The sequence below is a fragment of the Hippocampus guttulatus genome, chromosome 9 (genome assembly GCF_054856545.1).
Source record: "Hippocampus guttulatus isolate MCC_2025c chromosome 9, RoL_Hgut_1.0, whole genome shotgun sequence".
In the NCBI taxonomy this organism is placed as follows: domain Eukaryota; kingdom Metazoa; phylum Chordata; class Actinopteri; order Syngnathiformes; family Syngnathidae; genus Hippocampus; species Hippocampus guttulatus.
Genome location: NC_141269.1, coordinates 4,352,977 through 4,370,367, shown reverse-complemented (window position 1 = coordinate 4,370,367; position 17,391 = coordinate 4,352,977). Strand labels below are relative to the sequence as shown.

Sequence of the window (17,391 nt, the reverse complement as noted above, 5' to 3'; positions counted from 1 at the left end):
CACAGTAAGAACACACAAAATTTGAATCATCGACAAAATAGCTGGTTGCCGTTGTTCTCTTCCCAGGCATACACGGATCATTGCGTCACGTGTCCTCTGTCTTGTCTTTTGTGAGCGAGCGGCAAATAGCGTTGGCTGACGATGCGAGTGATTCTGTGTGATGAAAGGCGGCAAGGTCGCCCGCTTGCTCGCCCGCCTGCCCGCAGCGCTCCCTCTCCACATTTAGACCACATTTAATCCCGTCTGATTGGGTCGCGTGGGTGCCAGGTGCCGAGATGTGGCGCCCGGAGCTTTTCCCTTGCCGCAAAAACTTTGGGAGGATGAATTTGATGATGCCAACTTCAGCTGAAAAAAAAAAAATCCAAATGAGTTACATCAGTGACTTTTAAAGTGGGGTTGGGGGGGTGCGAGGGGGCAGCGCCCCCCCCCCCCCCAAGCATCCACCTGAGGGAAGACATCCAAAGGCACACTGACTCAAAGAACATTTCTGACCAATTCGTTGCCTTCATATGTAATGGCTGATGCCATTTTTCACCGAAAACTGGACCAAATACTGCTTTTATTAGTGGATATGTCTTCATAATTTCATTCCATGTTTAATTTTTTTTGGTTTGGTTTTTGTTGAGCGCCCTTTCTAAAGCCTGAGTACCGATCATGATGTCTTACTGATTACAAACACCGAGACAGGATAATGAGCCCTCTCTTTATTTGTCAGAGTCTTCAGCAGCTCTTATTCGCTCCGTAGTACGTCTCAATCGAGCCGCTTTTTGCGCTTGATGTCACACTCCTTTTCTCCCTTCTCATTGAATCCGTCCAAAGGTGCACCATTTATGCAAATCTAATATTCGGCAGCTTGAGTGCTGATTTACAGAGCCGATATGTCCCTCAAGTCTTGCGTTCGCACGAAGCGACATTGTCGCAATTATCGTGTGTACCTGACAAGCCAGCCCGGCGCGGGGCAGATAACGGTCTCCACGGCAACCAGCGTGGATGGGAGAAGTCGTCGTGATGCGCGAATGGCTGGAGACTTGAGCGTGTGTGCGTGAGTGTGTGTGCATGTACTGTATGTGTGTGCGTGTGTGCGTGCGTGCGTGCATGCGGCTTTTGCTGAAATGACTCATAGAGCAGACAAATCCTCAGGAAGTCTTACACCGCGTAAACTGCCGTCATAGGGTTGACATGATAACCTCACCATCCATTCTCCGATCTGCACAAATCACCTTCTTGCCTCATGCACACGCCCAGCCCCTTACAACAAGGTACACTTGCTGACATTCACGTCAAGAGACGCGGTTGAAAAATTGTGCTTTTGACTAATTAAGAACGCTCCATTTTTAAGGCTGGGGGGGTGGGGGGGGGTGTTGTTTGGTTTTTAGCAATGTGTTTCTTGTTGTGGTTTGCTGTGTCGAAGTGCAATACATCATACATATTTTGACTCGCTTGTCGACATTAATAGAATCATTCAAAATAATGGTAATATGCTTTTTTTTTTCTGGATAGTAAGTGATCCTTCAGTCACTCATGGCAATGTTACCGGAAGCCTTTTTGTCGCCAGCTGTCTCATCGAATCCTCTGAAGGCAGTGTGTGTGTATGTGTGTGTGTGTGTGTGTGTGTGTGTGTGTGTGTGTGTGTGTGTGTGTGTGTGTGTGTGTGTGTGTGTGTGTGTGTGTGTGTGTGTGTGTGTGTGTGTGTGTGTGTGTGTGCGTGCGTGCGTGTGTGCGTGCGTGCGTGTGTGTGTGTGTCCTCATTGTGGCAGATCACTGCTCCCTCCAGGTGACTGCCAGCATCGAGCCCCGGTTTCGGAGGCAGGAAGAAGAATGATTGACAGTGAGACCTTCGTGTGTGTGTGTGTGTGTGTGTGTGTGTGTGTGTGTGTGTGTGTGTGTGTGTGTGTGTGTGTGTGTGTGTGTGTGTGTGTGTGTGTGTGTGTGTGTGTGTGTGTGTCTGAGATCACGTCATAGAGGAAATTCACATTTCATAACTCATCTGTCCTAGCCTTAAATCATATTTTTAGACAGGCTTGATTTTCTCCCCCATCTTTTGGCACGAACTGGCGAAAAGAAAAAAAAAGTTGATTAATAGTTATGATACGAATGCAAAAAAAAAAAAAAAAGAAGAGGTGAACACAAAAGGTCAGTTCAAGAACATTACATATGTACCACAACTTCGAAGTGATCCAATTTGTGAATTTTTCCCGATATGGGCCATGACTCGGTGAGTGCGAAATACCGGTCGTCAAGCAGCCAAAAGTGAACTTTTTTTTTTTTTTTTTTTTTTTTTTAAAGAGTCTGTGTGCTTCCTTCAAGCTTTTTCTTGCCAAGTTCAAGTTCAAGCAGACAACAATAGAGAAATGGACCGGCTATGGAAAATAGCATTGGTGCTTCAACACATGGAGACAGACAATATACATACGTGGACAAAAACGATCGGACCCCCAAATAAGATATAACTTAACGTTTCCATTACTGCAGTTGCACATCTCATTCAGAACATGTAGACGCGTAACCTCGATGCATATGTTGCGTGTTTCCTTATCCAGAAAGTGAGTGAGAAAGTGGGCGGAGCCGAGGGAACCAAGCTCGATGAGGACTTCACCGAAATGGAAAAGGCGAGACGAAACACCGTCAATCAGTGCATCAACATGACGTGTATCAAAAACATTTATGACAATTTTGTCGCGCTTTCCCACTTGTGCAGAAGGTGGACACAACCACCCGGGCGGTCATCGATATCATGACCAAGACGACCGAGTATCTGCAGCCCAATCCAGGTGACGTGGCCCAGAGGCTCTCATCATTTCTTTTTTGTAGCGTTAAGAGTTTTGTGTTTTATGGCATTTCTTTAAAAAAAGAAGAAAATGATTACAACTTAAATCCTCTGCTGTTTTGCCATCCTGGTTAAAATCACCCCAAATGTCCACTTCAAACCATAATGGCAGATTTCCCTTTCATGTCAGGCATTTCTTCTTGAGACTTTTTTGTGGGTCTACTCATGATACACACGTCAACTAAATTTCATGTTAAAAAGTGAAAGTGGCTTCAGGGGCTGCTGAATTTTCAGATGAATCCTGTCAAACAAATTGTTCACAGGAACATGTTCGCAACCATTGATGAGTTTTAGATGATTTTTTTGAAATGGGAGGAAGCTAAAAATGTTGCCTTTTTACTTTGTCCGTCTTTCGAGCAGATGTGGTTAAAATCCAGTTAATATCCAACAAAATTGCGAGGACAAGTTAATTTTGGAAGGACCGCTGGCAATGGTCTACTGTGTCTTTTCAGGTTTGAGTTCTCAATGCTTTTTTTGTGGGTCTTCTCACGATAACCCTGCCGACCAAATTTCATGTGACTGCAAAATCTCGTCACCCGAGGATAAATATGCTTTCGAAATTGTGTGGACAATTGATTGATGTATGCTCAAGCCTTGACGATCTTGATCATTAAAACTTCAGAGCAATAAAATGGATGGTTTTTTTTGTTGTTGTTGTTGTTTTTTATGTTTTGTAGCCACCAGAGCCAAGATGAGCATGATGAACTCCATGTCTCGCATGCGTGGTCAGGAGAAGGGACCCGGATACACCCAGACAGAAGCCATCCTGGGAGAGTCCATGCAGCGCTTCGGTCGCGAGCTCGGCGAGGAATCCAATTTCGGTGAGTGGCCGAGAGCATTTTTTTTTTCACAATTTCCGACAAAGTGGGGCGTTTGATAAATAATCTTGTCAGTCATTAATGATGATACAAAGATGTATGATAATCCAATGGGCCCAAGCTACTTGCAGGGTCGAGGGACCACAGATGTATTTTTAAACTGTCCGAGGAGCTTTATTTTGACAAAGGTGGGATTTGCCGCCATTTTGTGACATTTTAGATGTCGTCGATTTATGCTGCCATCTTTGTTTTTTTTTGTGGGGAGGAGGGCGGGGGAGGGGGGGTGTCAGTTACAGTTTACCTCGCTAACAATTGGCACCCTTCAACGTTTGTAATAGCCTACACTATTTTTCTACAAACTATTAGGCTAGACTATGGCCTGGCTAAATGAAGCTCCTCATTCACCTCAACATAGTTGCTTGAAACGCAAGTTTTCATATTACGGCATAATCACAGTTTCGTACCGGCAGATTCACATTTTGACAGTTTTGAGGTTTTTTGGGGTCGGGGTCAATTTTATTTTTCATTCAAATTTTGGGGGGAAAGTTTTTATTTCCCACCCGTTGTCTTCAATCAATTTTTCTTGAAAAATGTATATCATTTTTTGAATGTTATTTTGGTGGGGGAGTTGGTTAAAAAAAAGATAAAATACAATATTTGAAAGTTACCCTTACAGTGCTGTTGTCGGTCCCACTGAGGTTCGCGCCGCTTTGTGTTCCTCAGGCCTGGCTCTGATCGACGCCGGGGAGTGCATGCGTGAGCTGGCAGAGGTTAAGGACGCCCTGGACATGGAAGTCAAGCAGAACTTCATCGACCCGCTGCAGAACCTTCACGAGAAAGACCTCAAGGAGATCCAGGTTGATTGTTTTTTTTGTAACTAGGCCAAGAGATGATGTCGAGGATCTACGCGCAACTGTTGAACGGCTTCTGTGGTGTCTCACAGCATCACCTGAAGAAGATGGAAGGCCGGCGTCTGGACTTTGACTACAAGAAGAAGCGGCAGGGCAAAGTGACAGACGAAGAGCTCAAGCAAGCGCTGGAGAAGTTCGACGAGTCCAAGGACATCGCCGAGCTCAGCATGTTCAACCTGCTGGAGAGCGACGTAAGCGTGAGCCCGCAAAATTGAAACGTAGGGCGTTTGGTTTGAAAATGTTGCAGAACTTGAAGTGGCTAAACATTTTCTATAGAGGTAAAAAACAGGATTACAGAGGACTTCATTTTTGTTCCCCATTCCATGTGCTGTTAGTTTACGCCTGAGAACACACGTCAGTCGGTTGCCTTCAACACATCTCAGGGCATTAGAAGTCTGAAACAATTGCAACCCACGAAACCGTCAACGAGTTTTGGGTGTCATAAATCAACCCGAAACTTTTTGCGTCCGCAGATCGAGCAAGTGAGCCAGCTGGCGGCGTTGGTCCACGCTCAGGTGGAATATCACAGCCGGGCGGCCGAGATCCTCACGCAGCTGTGCAGCAAGATTGACGAACGGTCGGTGCTTCCCTTAGCGTCCCCTCCATGGTCTACAAAACCGAGATTAAATAGCGTTATTCTCATAGCGACATTGTCTCAGTCATTTTTTAGCTTCAATGACACAAGAGCTTTGTTTTGGAACTTGCGACCAGCTGTCCTTGTGTCATTGGGTGTCCAGGATAAAGGATTGTTCCCACAAGCCCCGGAAAGAGTTCACCCCCAAGCCTCGCACCACTCTGGACTTCTCCTCCATCAGTGAGAACCACAACGGAGGCATACACAGTGCTCGTTCTCCGGGTAAGTGCGGACCCAAGAACCTCGTAAAAACATGTCCAAGAATAGGCACGAATGTTCCATTCGGAAAAAGGATTTCTGGGCATGTTTTGGTATCGTATCAGAGGTACTCCAATTTATAAATTGGTTATTGACTACTTTATTAGTGCTTAATAAAGCCTTAATAAACTAATGTGAGGCAACTCACCAACCAAATGTGAGCCCATTTAGAATTGCAAAGTGAAATGCTCTATGGATAAATGTGCATTGAGGCTTTTATAAAGGGTTCATTACACTATTATTACCCTATTTATACTTTCAACAAGGCATCCCTTATTATGATTATCAGCTGGTTATTAATGCCTACCACTTGCCAAACAGTGTGTTCACATTTAGTGTTATATTACTTGTGTATATTATTCAATTGTTTATTAAGGCATTATTACATTGTTATTAACCTATTTATAAGCCCTCCCTTATTTTCAAGTGGCATCCACATTCCACTTGTGTGTTCATTTATTTTGCTGTCAATTCTCAAAAATGAGCTACTTAAAAAAATACGAATAAAAAATCAGATAGCGTATTAGCTTGCAGCTACAGTTTGGGAGTTCACAGCAAAACTTTCAGGTCATCTCCACACAAATACAGGTACGGACATTTTTATTTGTGTATTTTTGAAATCAAAATAACAATAACAGTACTGCACATATGTTGTTTGTTTCCTGATTTCATGCCAACTGCAACCAACGGCATTTGTATTTTATAATAACATTGCGACAAAATGCAACTCGTTTTTAATCGCTAATGTAATGCTAAAATTAGAGACAAAATAATAAACTTGTACAAACATCCAAATTCAAGTTAAAGTTGGACCAATGTAAGTTTTGTGTGGACATAGCCTCATGATGCCCTTTTCAAATTTTCAAATGTTTTTTTTTCCACCTCCCCAACCCACAAATAAACGCAACTGTGTTGCTCTTCTCTCTTTTTTTCAATTTTTTTGGGGGGGGCGGGGGGACTCGTGCAGGGGCGAGGTCGCCAGGTGAGCCTTCCTCGGCTGTCCACTTGCGTCATTTGAACCCCGCCCTCATCCGCTCCAACTGACTTGCTGTCTTTTCCCCCCCTCCCTCTTTCCCCTCTTTCCCGGCCGCCACTTGCCGTTGGCAGCCCGGTCTCCAGGTGAGACAAAACAGAAGGTTGCGCACGCCTCATCATCTCCTCCATCGTTGCCTCACCTTTTGTGTTCCGAGATCCGGCGCCCCGCCCCCAACGTTTCCTCTTTCGGCTCACTGACGTTCATTCTTTCCACCCATCTCTCCATCCCTCTACAATTGCTTCTGCTGTAATAATTTTTTTGTTGTCTTTTCCTTTCCCCCTCCACAGCAAGATCTCCAGGTGAGCACCAGTGACTCGTCCGTTAATGTTTCCTCTTTGAACGCAGTGGAGGCTCCTCTCCGTCCGCGGTCCAGCCTCGTCCAAGCCGATTTGATTTTTCTTTGCTTGTCCGTCTAACCCTTTTGTTTTTCCCTCCTTTCTAATTTTGTGTGGTTGGTCGAGTTTGACATTCAAGGAAACACACAAGGAGCCTCTTTTGTAAAAAAAATAATAATAATTTTAAAGAGATTTGAAAAGGTTGAAATCAGTTATTATTTAGAGTCATTTTTTTTGTGTTGGTCATTCTCATTTATATCAAATATTTTCAATATTTTTATTTGAATTTTATTTTCAGGAATATACTAATCGCAGTTGAAATAATGTTTTTTAAATCATGTCATTACAAAATATTTGATGCAACTTTCAAATTAATGATGCGTAGTGCAAAATGATTTTCTTATTGTTTTTATTCTTATTTTCAAAAGCATTCATTCTTTTTCTTTTTCAATTTTTATAGGACCCTAAATGCATGGCTATAGTCAGTAAATTACAAAAACGAGTCACTTGTTTGTCTGCGGCACTCTGAAGTTGGCCCAAATTCTACAGCCAGAACTCATTTGCAGTTTCTTAAAAGGATGATCAAGGTCAAAGGTCAAATCAATCGAGTTGCTGCCCCTGCATTTAAAATCATTTTTCTCAGTCATAAAATGTGAGATCATGTAAATTTGGTTAGTTTAGCTTTATTTTATGTATTTAATGGGGTGGTATTTGTTTTTTGAGTTAGATTTACATTTGTAATTTAATTTCAAGCCTTCGATAAATAATAATTGTTCGATTTTGGTTTTCTGTATTGATTTATTTATTGTGTCATGTTTTGCTTTATTTCAACTTTCTCTTTTGATTCATTCTGTTTTATTTTATGTTGGACATGACTCGTGTTTTCTGTTTACCCCCCCCCCCCCCCCCTCATTCCTTCTTGGTCACTCTGTTATATTTCACTTTTCTCAATTTTGCTTTTCCTTCACAAATTTTTTAACCGTGCTATCGGTTAGCAGCTCCGCTTGTGATGACCCAAAATGTCAAACTGCACTTTTCCTGAACCGCCACGTGTCTCCTCCTAACAGTGTAAAATCTTGTTTGGCATCTTTTCTTTCTTTGTCTTTTTCTTGGGCTCTGCGGCACACCCTGTTTCCTCTCTTCCTGCCTTCAGCTCGGTCACCAGGTGAGCGGCGAAGTTTCTCCGGTCCAGCAACTTTCTTTTTATTTATTACTAATATACTTGGATGTTTTTGTCACCAACTCATTGGGTAGTTGTAGTTTTGGAAAGATTGGGTTGCTTTTACCCAAAGTTGGCTTCATGACTTGGATTTGGTTGGGCTGAAGAGCTGAAGCTGGTCGCACTTTTTGATCAGTGAATTTTTGCTTCTTGGCAGTAAAATGTTGTTTTCAAACCACACTCTAAAAACAAACATTTGGGTCAAAAATAACACAATTATGGGTCCAAAATGGACTGAGCCGACATGCGTCAATTTGACCCAACTTCCCAAAAAAAGGTTTGATGAAATGGATAACCCACATAACCTTCCCATTTCCGGTGGCTATCAAACAACCCATACTGATTTGTTATGACCAATACAACCCAAATATTAGGGTGCTTTTGCGGGTTATTCATCTGACCCAAAAAGTTGGTTCCCAAAATTGACCCAAGCCGGAGTTGGTCCCTTTTTGACCCCTAACTGGGTTATTTCTGGCCCCACAGTTTTGAGAGTACACAGCTATGCTGATAACCTGGTCCACCGTGTCTTGGTAGCTTTCATTCATCAGTGTGGATCGTTTTTGCAAATCATGACCCAATGTGCTGGGTCAAATCCTAAAGCCAATGCGTTGCACTCAAAAAACAGTTGGGGCAAAAATAACCCCAATTTGGGTCAGAAATTGACCAATCGACTGCTTGGGTCATTTTGATCTAATTTTATAAAATGTGAATGTATTGGGTTGTTTTTGTACAAACAACCATTTTTGGTCCAAATTAGGTTTTACTTTTGACCCAGCTGTTTGTAGAGTGTGTGTGTATAAATAATCAAGCATTGGCTCAGTCTTTCTTGGACTCTGCAAAAGGTTAGAACTCGTTCACCCGATATGGGTTACTTTTAAGTAACCCGTATTGGGTTACTCTTGACCCAGCGGTTTTCTCAGCGGCATCTTTCCACCCCAACAAATTGTATTTATTTTTTCCCAGCCCCCATGGACCAGCCATGCTGCCGCGCCCTCTACGACTTTGACCCGGAGAACGAAGGCGAGCTGGGCTTCAAGGAGGGCGACATCATCACCCTGACCAACAAGATCGACGAGAACTGGTACGAGGGGATGCTGCACGGCAACTCGGGCTTCTTCCCGATCAACTACGTGGACATTCTGGTGCCCCTGCCGCACTAGAGCGCCACCTGCCGCTCGTGACGCAAATGCAGTAAAACGGCCGCTTAAGAAATCAACAAATAAAGCATCTACCCCCCCCCCCCCAAGCCCCCTGAAACAACCTTGCATTCCCGATTGAGCCCAACCTAAGCAGCCCAATCTGCTGTTTGCAACAATAAAGCAATGAGCAGCCGGCGCATCGTTTCAACTCTGCCTCCGCGTGCTAGTTCCAACCCAGACCGCCCCCGATGTCATCATTCCCACTCCACCATCCCACTTGATGTCCGTCGCTGTACTTTGTGACCGTCCGCTACGGTAGATAGAAGTTTCTCCGGTTAATTAAACACATCATGTTTGTTAGCGATCAAAAGTTAGAGCCCAAGAAAGTGTTTATAAACCTATTTGACGTTCTTCATCGTTTTATTTTTCAAAATTTTTTTCGGCACGCTGGGGAAATGACAACGTTGGGTTGGCGATCCCTTTCTTTGGAGTTTTTACGTTTGTAACTATTCAGGATTTGGGTTTGCAGTCACCTCCGCATATTGTGTAAAGTGGGGGTTCAGATACCAAATCAGCAAAAAAAAAAAAAAAAGAAAGCTAACGATCACTCTTTTTTTTCGGAATTTTTATTTTTGCATGTGTGGGGGAACCGTGTCGTGTGTGTGTGAAATTCCACGTCTGAGCCAGTGATCAGTAAAGCGATCACTTGATTTTTCCCGAAGGTTGCAACTTGTGACGTAACATGAGAAAACATCGTGTTTGCTTCCGTTGAGATCAAAAGTTTTTTTTTTGTCTTGTTCTCAAAAAAAAAACATCCAATGTTTGTTAAATAGCTATAAAAAAAAATGCTCCATCCTTTTTTCTTTTTTTTTTTTTGAATAGTTTTACAAAATATTTTACATCACCGTTGTCTCGACACCAAAAACAAAAAGTTAACGTTGGATTTTTTAGTCTCCAATTTTTGGGGTGTTTTTATTATTTGCGCGTGTGAAGAAGGGTTCAGAAGTGCATCCGCCCACTGTTGAGTGAAATTCCACAATAAGTAAAGTGATGACATGACTTTAACAATAAAAAGATGCAATGTCACTGAAGAATTTCCTCAAAAAAATCTTAGATGACACAAAACAACATCCTCGATAAATGTTTCCGGCATGTTGTTAAATGAGGTTCAGGCACCAAAATTAACGAACGAAAAGTCAGCAATGGATTTACGATGTTCCGTTTTTCACATTTTAATTTTTTCTCATGTTGGGGTCGGGGAATTCTGAAGCGTATCCACGCGTGTGACATTCCACGACCGAGCCAGTGATGAGTGATTTTTACGTTGATTTTTTTAAAAGTGACGTATCGTAAGAAAATCGAAATTGTATCCACCAGCGTGTGACGTCGCTCATCCAAGATTAGTGAAGTGATGATGTGATTTTACAAAAAAAACCTAAGCTGTGATGTAACACAAAAAAAAAATCCTGTGCAAAATATAGGTCACAAAAATACATTTTCTCGCCATTTCTATCAAATAATCACCTCCATATTTGTTAGAAAAAGGAGATGTAAGCAAGTTGGGGGGGGGGGGTTGTTTCTAATGACGGATCGACATCTGTTGTCAACGTATTTTTTTCGCAATATTTTATATATATACAGTATATATATATATTTCTCAAGCCAAAATTATTGCTATTTTTATTTTGAAATGACTGCGAAAAAAAGCACGTGGTGGAATCGTGTAAGAAAACTACCGCGCGTATGCGCCCTCTGAGCATTTTTTTTTCCAAGCTGCAATTTGTGTGTAAAAAAAACAAACAAAAAAAAAAGTTAATGTCATGTGATGTAACCAAAAGCGTACAACTTTACTGCTTTGTCTTTTTTAACTGAATCTTTTGTTTCATTCGTTTAACACTATCGTCCGGTAAGAATTTTCTCATAGTTTAGCTAGTTGGAGAAAGTAGATTGAAACTTTTTATTTATTTATTTTTTATTTTTGTCTCGCTGGATTGCTGATTATGAGATATTAACCCTTTGGAAACCATTAATGTCATCTTCGTAGCTTGTGTACTAGTCGTAAGGTGTAGGTCAAACATTCCCATTAAGGACTTCACACTTTTAAAAACCTTTGTGACGGGAATATCTGTGATGTGCTTGGCATGGTTTGCAATAATTTATTTTAAAAAAGAAAACACTCGAGTCAAATGGCAAAAGAAGACATACTCTCAGATTTTTATTTGCTCTGAAAACTTTAGAGGGGGATTGTTGTCGTTTAAAAGAAAGAAGAAGAAAAAACATCCGAAAATGTTATATGCATATCCAGTGTTGCAAATGTAGAGTTGTATTTATTTTAGATTTTTTTTTTTTCGCCACCTACCGCGTTCGCCATTCCAACAGAGTTGAAGTCTGCTAGCCAGAAGCTAAGCAGCACTGTTTGGTTACAGAGTAGATGTGCGGCTAGTCTGGAAACTATTGAATAATCTCAATATGAATACATGTAGCTCTGTTTCATATAATGCAAAAGATTGCGTTTCCAAAACAGTCTTTCTTCTGCCGATGATGGATTGATACGCATATCACCTGTCAACGTGCACTGACTAAATCTCAGAAAGTCCCCCGTTGTTCGATTTGTTGTTTAGATTGAATGCACCGACATTTCGGTAACATCTCGGGGGTTTCTGTTATAAATGTGTAATAAGCGTTTAATTATACATGATGGTTAGTGGATAACGATTAGATCAAGATGGCCGACCAGGGGCTAATCGGACAAGTCGAAAAGTAAAGTATGTACTTTGATGTCTAATAAAAATATGCGGCTTTGGTTTCTGCGAGGGCCGCTTCTCACCACGCCCTCTATAGCTGGATTCTGACTGGTCCACAACTGTGGCGTTGAAGTGTTTGTTCTGCGCTTCCATTTTTGTTTGTCAGAAGCACAACTTCACAAGTCTTTTGTTGTTGTTGTTGTTTTGAAGAAGGGTTATATCCCTCTTTTTCTCTTTGACTTAAAAAAATATGTGTATCTTTGCCCTCAATGAGGACTGTACAGTTATTTGTGGGATTTATTTGTGTGTGTGTGTGTGCGTGTGTGTGTGTGTGTGTGCGCGCGCGCGCGTGTGTTCTTGCTCACCCACAGTAATGTAATCTTATTTTTGTAACCATGACAAAATATAGACGTGCGTGTGTGTATATAATGTATATTATATAGACACACAATAATGTAAGGCAGGAAGAAGGAGAGATTCTTTGTGGTGCACATGATTTTTTTTCTCTCTCTTTGTTTTGTTTCATTCTTGCACTTTGGATTTGAAGCATGTATGCTTCATGTAAAGACAACAATGTGATAAGTCAGTGTCCTTTATTCCAATAAACTGAGAAATGTGCTAGTTTGTGGTTGTGGACGTCTGCCCATGGCTGCAAGAACTGAATTCAGCAATTTAGTTTTCCGCCATTTGCTTGACTTTTTGTTTCAAATCTTTCTCAAGCATCATTAGAGCAGACAAAAGTGTGTATGGGGGGGGGGGGGGGGGTGAGCCTCGCACAGAATCGAAGGCGGGATGTGGTTGGGCGTAATTTGTCCAGTCACAATCTGCTTATCTCGGCATGTCAAACCACCCCTCCCCCCCTCACACACACACATTGAGTGAAAATGTGAACACTCCTGTCCTGGCTAATGTGTCCCACTTTTTGTATCTCCGTTTCACCACAAAAGAAAAACAAATAGAAATGGAGCTCGAGCATCCTCTAGAGGAACACCGCTGCCTCACACACAAAAGCACAATCATTGATTTGTCGATTAAATGCTTAATAACTACCCAGTCAGCACAATGTGAAATGAGTTTGACACCAGTAATGTATAGTAAGGCGTTTTCAGCCGAAAAAAACGACCATGTATAGTAAGGTGTTTTTAGCCCCCCAAAAAAAAACGACCATGTGTAGTAAGGCGTTTTTAGACGAAAAAAAACCGACCATGTGTAGTAAGGTGTTTTTAGCCAGATAAAAAACGACCATATATATATAGTAAGGCGTTTTTAGCCGAAAAAAAACGACAATGGATCGAAGGGTGTTTTTAGACGAAAAAAAACGACCATGTATAATAAGGCGTTTTTAGACGAAAAAAACGTCCATAGTAAGGTGTTATACCATACCATTACCATACCTTACCATATATTAAGGCGTTTTTAGCCGAAAAAAACGACAATGTAAAGTAAGCCGTTTTTTGCTGGAAAAATTAAATCATGTATAGTAAGCCGTTTTTAGTAAAAAAAAAAATAATAAAAAATTCCATGTATAGGAAGGCGTTTTTAGCCGAAAAAAAAACGACAATGGATAGAAAGGTGTTTTTAGCAGAAAAAAACGACCATGTATAGTAAGGCGTTTTTAGCTGAAAAAAACGTCCATGTAAAGTAAGCCGTTTTTAGCCGAAAAAAACTACCATGTATAGTAAGGTGTTTTTAGCCGAAAAAAAACGACAATGTATAGAAAGGTGTTTTTAGCCGAAAAAAATAGACAATGTATAGAAAGGTGGGTTTTGCTGTAAAAAACGACCATGTATGGTAAGGCATTTTTAGTCGAAAAAAACAATCATGTATAGTAAGGCGTTTTTAGCTGAAAAAAACGACAATGTAGAGAAAGGCGTTTTTAGCCGAAAAAAGAACGACAATGTATAGTAAGGCTTTTTTAGCCGAAAAAAACGACCATGTATAGTAAGGCGTTTTTAGCCAAAAAACCCGACAATGTATAGTAAGCCGTTTTTTGCCGAAAAAAAAACAACCATGTGTAGGAAGCCGTTTTTAGGTGAAAAAATAGACCATGTTTAGTAAGGCTTTTTTAACCGAAAAAAACGACCACGTATAGTAAGGCGTTTTTAGCCGAAAAAAAAACAACCAGGTATAGTAAGCCGTTTTTAGGTGAAAAAAAACTACCATATTTGGTAAGGCGTTTTTAGACGAAAAAAACAACCATGTGTAGTAAGGCGTTTTTCGACGAAAAAAAACGACCATGAATAGGAAGGTGTTTTTCGCCGAAAAAAACGTCCATGTATAGTAAGGCGTTTTTAGCTGAAAAAAAAGACCATGTATAGTAAGGCGTTTTTAGTCGAAAAAAAGGACCATGTATAGTAAGGCGTTTTTAGCCGAAAAAAAGGACCATGAATAGTAAGGTGGTTTTAGCCGAAAAAAAACGACCATGAATAGTAAGGCGTTTTTAGATGAAAAAAACTCCGACCATGTATAGTAAGGCGTTTTTAGCCGAAAAAAAATGACCATGTATAGTAAGGCGTTTTCATCCGACAAAAGAACGACAATGTATAGTAAGGCTTGTTTAACCGAAAAAAACGACCACGTATAGTAAGGCGTTTTTAGCCGGAAAAAAAACAACCAGGTATAGTAAGCCGTTTTTAGGTGAAAAAAAACTACCATGTTTGGTAAGGCGTTTTTAGACGAAAAAAACAACCATGTGTAGTAAGGTGTTTTGAGCCGAAAAAAACGACCGTGAATAGTAAGGCGTTTTAACAAAAAAAAAAAACACCATGTATAGTAAGGCGTTTTTAGCCGAAAAAAATGACCATGTATAGAAATGCGTTTTTAGCTGGAAAAAAAAACGACCATGTAAAGTAAGGCATTTATAGACGAAAAAAAACGACCATGTATAGTAAGGCGTTTTTAGCTGAAAAAAAAAGACCATGTATAGTAAGGCGTTTTTAGCCAAAAAAAAGGACTATGAATAGTAAGGCGTTTTTAGACGAAAAAAACTACCATGTATAGTAAAGCGTTTTTAGCCGGAAAAAACCACCATGTGTAGTAAGGCATTTTTAGCCGAAAAAAAGGACCATGTATAGTAAGGCATTTTTAGCCGAAAAAAAGGACCATGTTTAGTAAGTCGTTTTTAGCCGAAAAAAACAACCATGTTTAGTAAGGTGTTTTTAGCCGAAAAAAACAACCATGTGTAGTATGGAGTTTTTCGACGAAAAAAACGACCATGTATAGTAAGCCGTTTTTAGCCGAAAAAAAAGGACCATGTATAGTAAGGCGTTTTTAGCCTTAAAAAAGGACCATGAATAGTAAGGCGTTTTTAGATGAAAAAACGACCATATATAGGAAGGCGTTTTCAGCGCAAAAAACGACCATGTATAGTAAGGCGATTTTAGATGAAAAAAAACGACCATGTATAGTAAGACGTTTTTGGACGAAAAAAACGACATGTATAGTAAGACGTTTTTAGCCGAAAAAAACGACCATGTATAGTAAGGCGTTTTTAGATGAATAAAAACAACCATGGATAGTAAGGCGTTTTAAGATGAAAAAAACGACCATGGATAGTAAGACGTTTTTGGACGAAAAAAACGACCATGTATAGTAAGACGTTTTTAGCTGAAAAAAACTACCATGTATAGTAAGGTGTTTTTAGCCTTAAAAAGGGACCATGAATAGTAAGGCGTTTTTAGACGAAAAAACGACCATGTATAGTAAGGCGTTTTTAGACGAAAAAAAGGACCATGTATAGTAAGACGTTTTTAGCTGAAAAAAACGACCATGTATAGTAAGGCGTTTTTAGCCTTAAAAAAGGACCATGAATAGTAAGGCGTTTTTAGACGAAAAAACGACCATGAATAGTAAGGCGTTTTTAGACGAAAAAACGACCATGAATAGTAAGGCGTTTTTAGACGAAAAAACGACCATGAATAGTAAGGCGTTTTTAGCTCGAAAAAAACGACAATATGTCGTACTGTAGAGGCACACGCGCCGGCTTTCGGTCCAGGCTCCCTGGGTTCAAACCCCGCTCAGTCAAATGTGAAAATTAAATACACCACCCACTTTTTTTTTTTTTGTGAACTCTCCCTAGTGAATGCCTAATACGCCAATAGTGCAGGGCAAGTTGTAGGGGTGTAGGGGTACACATGCAGGTGCTCGGTCCAGACAACCCCGGTTCGAACCCCGCTTGGTGATGAGTGAAAGTACAACCCCAAACACTTTTTCTTCTTAACTGGCAACCCTCCATAGTGCATGCCAAATACAGCTATCGTGCAGGTCAAGTCACAGTCACTGGCAGTGTAGGGGTACACATGCAGGTGTTTGGTCCAGACAACCCCGGTTCGAACCCAGCTTGGTGATGTGTGAAAGTACAACGCCAAACAGTTTTTCTTCTTAACTGGCAACCCTCCATAGTGCATGCCAAATACAGCTATCGTGCAGGTCAAGTCACAGTCACTGGCAGTGTAGGGGTACACATGCAGGTGTTCGGTCCAGGCAACCCCGGTTCAACTGACCGTTTTTTTCGGGCTAAAAACGCCTTACTATACTATGTTGTTTTTTTCGGGCTAAAAACACCTTACTATACGATGTCGTTTTTTCGGCTAAAAACGCCTTACTATACTATGTCGTTTATTTTGGCTAAAACACCTTACTATACTATGTTGTTTTTTTCGGGCTAAAAACACCTTACTATACGATGTCGTTTTTTCGGCTAAAAACGCCTTACTATACTATGTCGTTTATTTCGGCTAAAACACCTTACTATACTATGTCGTTTTTTTCGGGCTAAAAACGCCTTATACTATGTCGTTTTTTCGGGCTAAAAACGGCTTACTATACTATGTCGTTTTTTTCGGGCTAAAAACGCCTTACTTTACAATGTCGTTTTTTTTCGGGCAAAAAACGCTTTACTATACTATGTCGTTTTTTTCGGCTAAAAACGCCTTACTATATTATGTCGTTTTTTTCGGCTAAAAACGCCTTACTATACTATGTCGTTTTTTTCGGGCAAAAAACGCCTTACTATACTGTGTCGTTTTTTTCGTGGTAAAAACGCCTTACTATACTATGTCGTTTTTTTCGTCTAAAAACGCCTTACTATACTATGTCGTTTTTTTCGGCTAAAAACACCTTACTATACTATGTTGTTTTTTTCGGCTAAAAACGCCTTATACTATGTTGTACTTTTTTGGGCTAAAAACGCCTTACTATACTATGTCGTTTTTTTCGGCTAAAAACGCCTTACTATACTATGTCATTTTTTTCGGGCTAAAAACGCCTTACTATACTATGTCATTTTTTTCGGGCTAAAAACGCCTTACTATATATGTCGTTTTTTCGGCTAACAACGCCTTACTATACTATGTTGTTTTTTTCGGGCTAAAAACGCCTTACTATAAGATGTCGTTTTTTTCGGGCTAAAAACACCTTACTATACTATGTCGTTTTTTTCGGCTAAAAATGCCTTATACTATGTTGTACT

The 17,391-nt window shown here is 40.6% G+C and overlaps 1 protein-coding gene across 6 annotated transcripts in view; it reads left to right on the top strand.

Moving 5' to 3' along the window:
- sh3gl2a (SH3 domain containing GRB2 like 2a, endophilin A1) overlaps window positions 1–12,539 on the top strand; it is a 28,987-nt gene extending 16,448 nt beyond the window's left edge. For 2 of the 6 annotated variants that reach the window (XM_086119065.1, XM_086119068.1), the window contains 8 exons: window positions 2,541–2,609; window positions 2,699–2,771; window positions 3,505–3,648; window positions 4,369–4,502; window positions 4,589–4,747; window positions 5,030–5,133; window positions 5,294–5,412; window positions 9,002–12,539. In XM_086119065.1, the coding sequence (XP_085975191.1) occupies window positions 2,541–2,609; window positions 2,699–2,771; window positions 3,505–3,648; window positions 4,369–4,502; window positions 4,589–4,747; window positions 5,030–5,133; window positions 5,294–5,412; window positions 9,002–9,198 (999 nt within the window). In that variant the 3' untranslated portion in view covers window positions 9,199–12,539. Of the gene's footprint in view, window positions 1–2,540; window positions 2,610–2,698; window positions 2,772–3,504; window positions 3,649–4,368; window positions 4,503–4,588; window positions 4,748–5,029; window positions 5,134–5,293; window positions 5,413–6,415; window positions 7,985–9,001 lie in introns of those variants that run through there. The other 4 variants (XR_015101723.1, XM_086119070.1, XM_086119067.1 and 1 more) reach the window with 4 other exon arrangements.
- The last annotated feature ends 4,852 nt before the right edge of the window (window positions 12,540–17,391 follow it).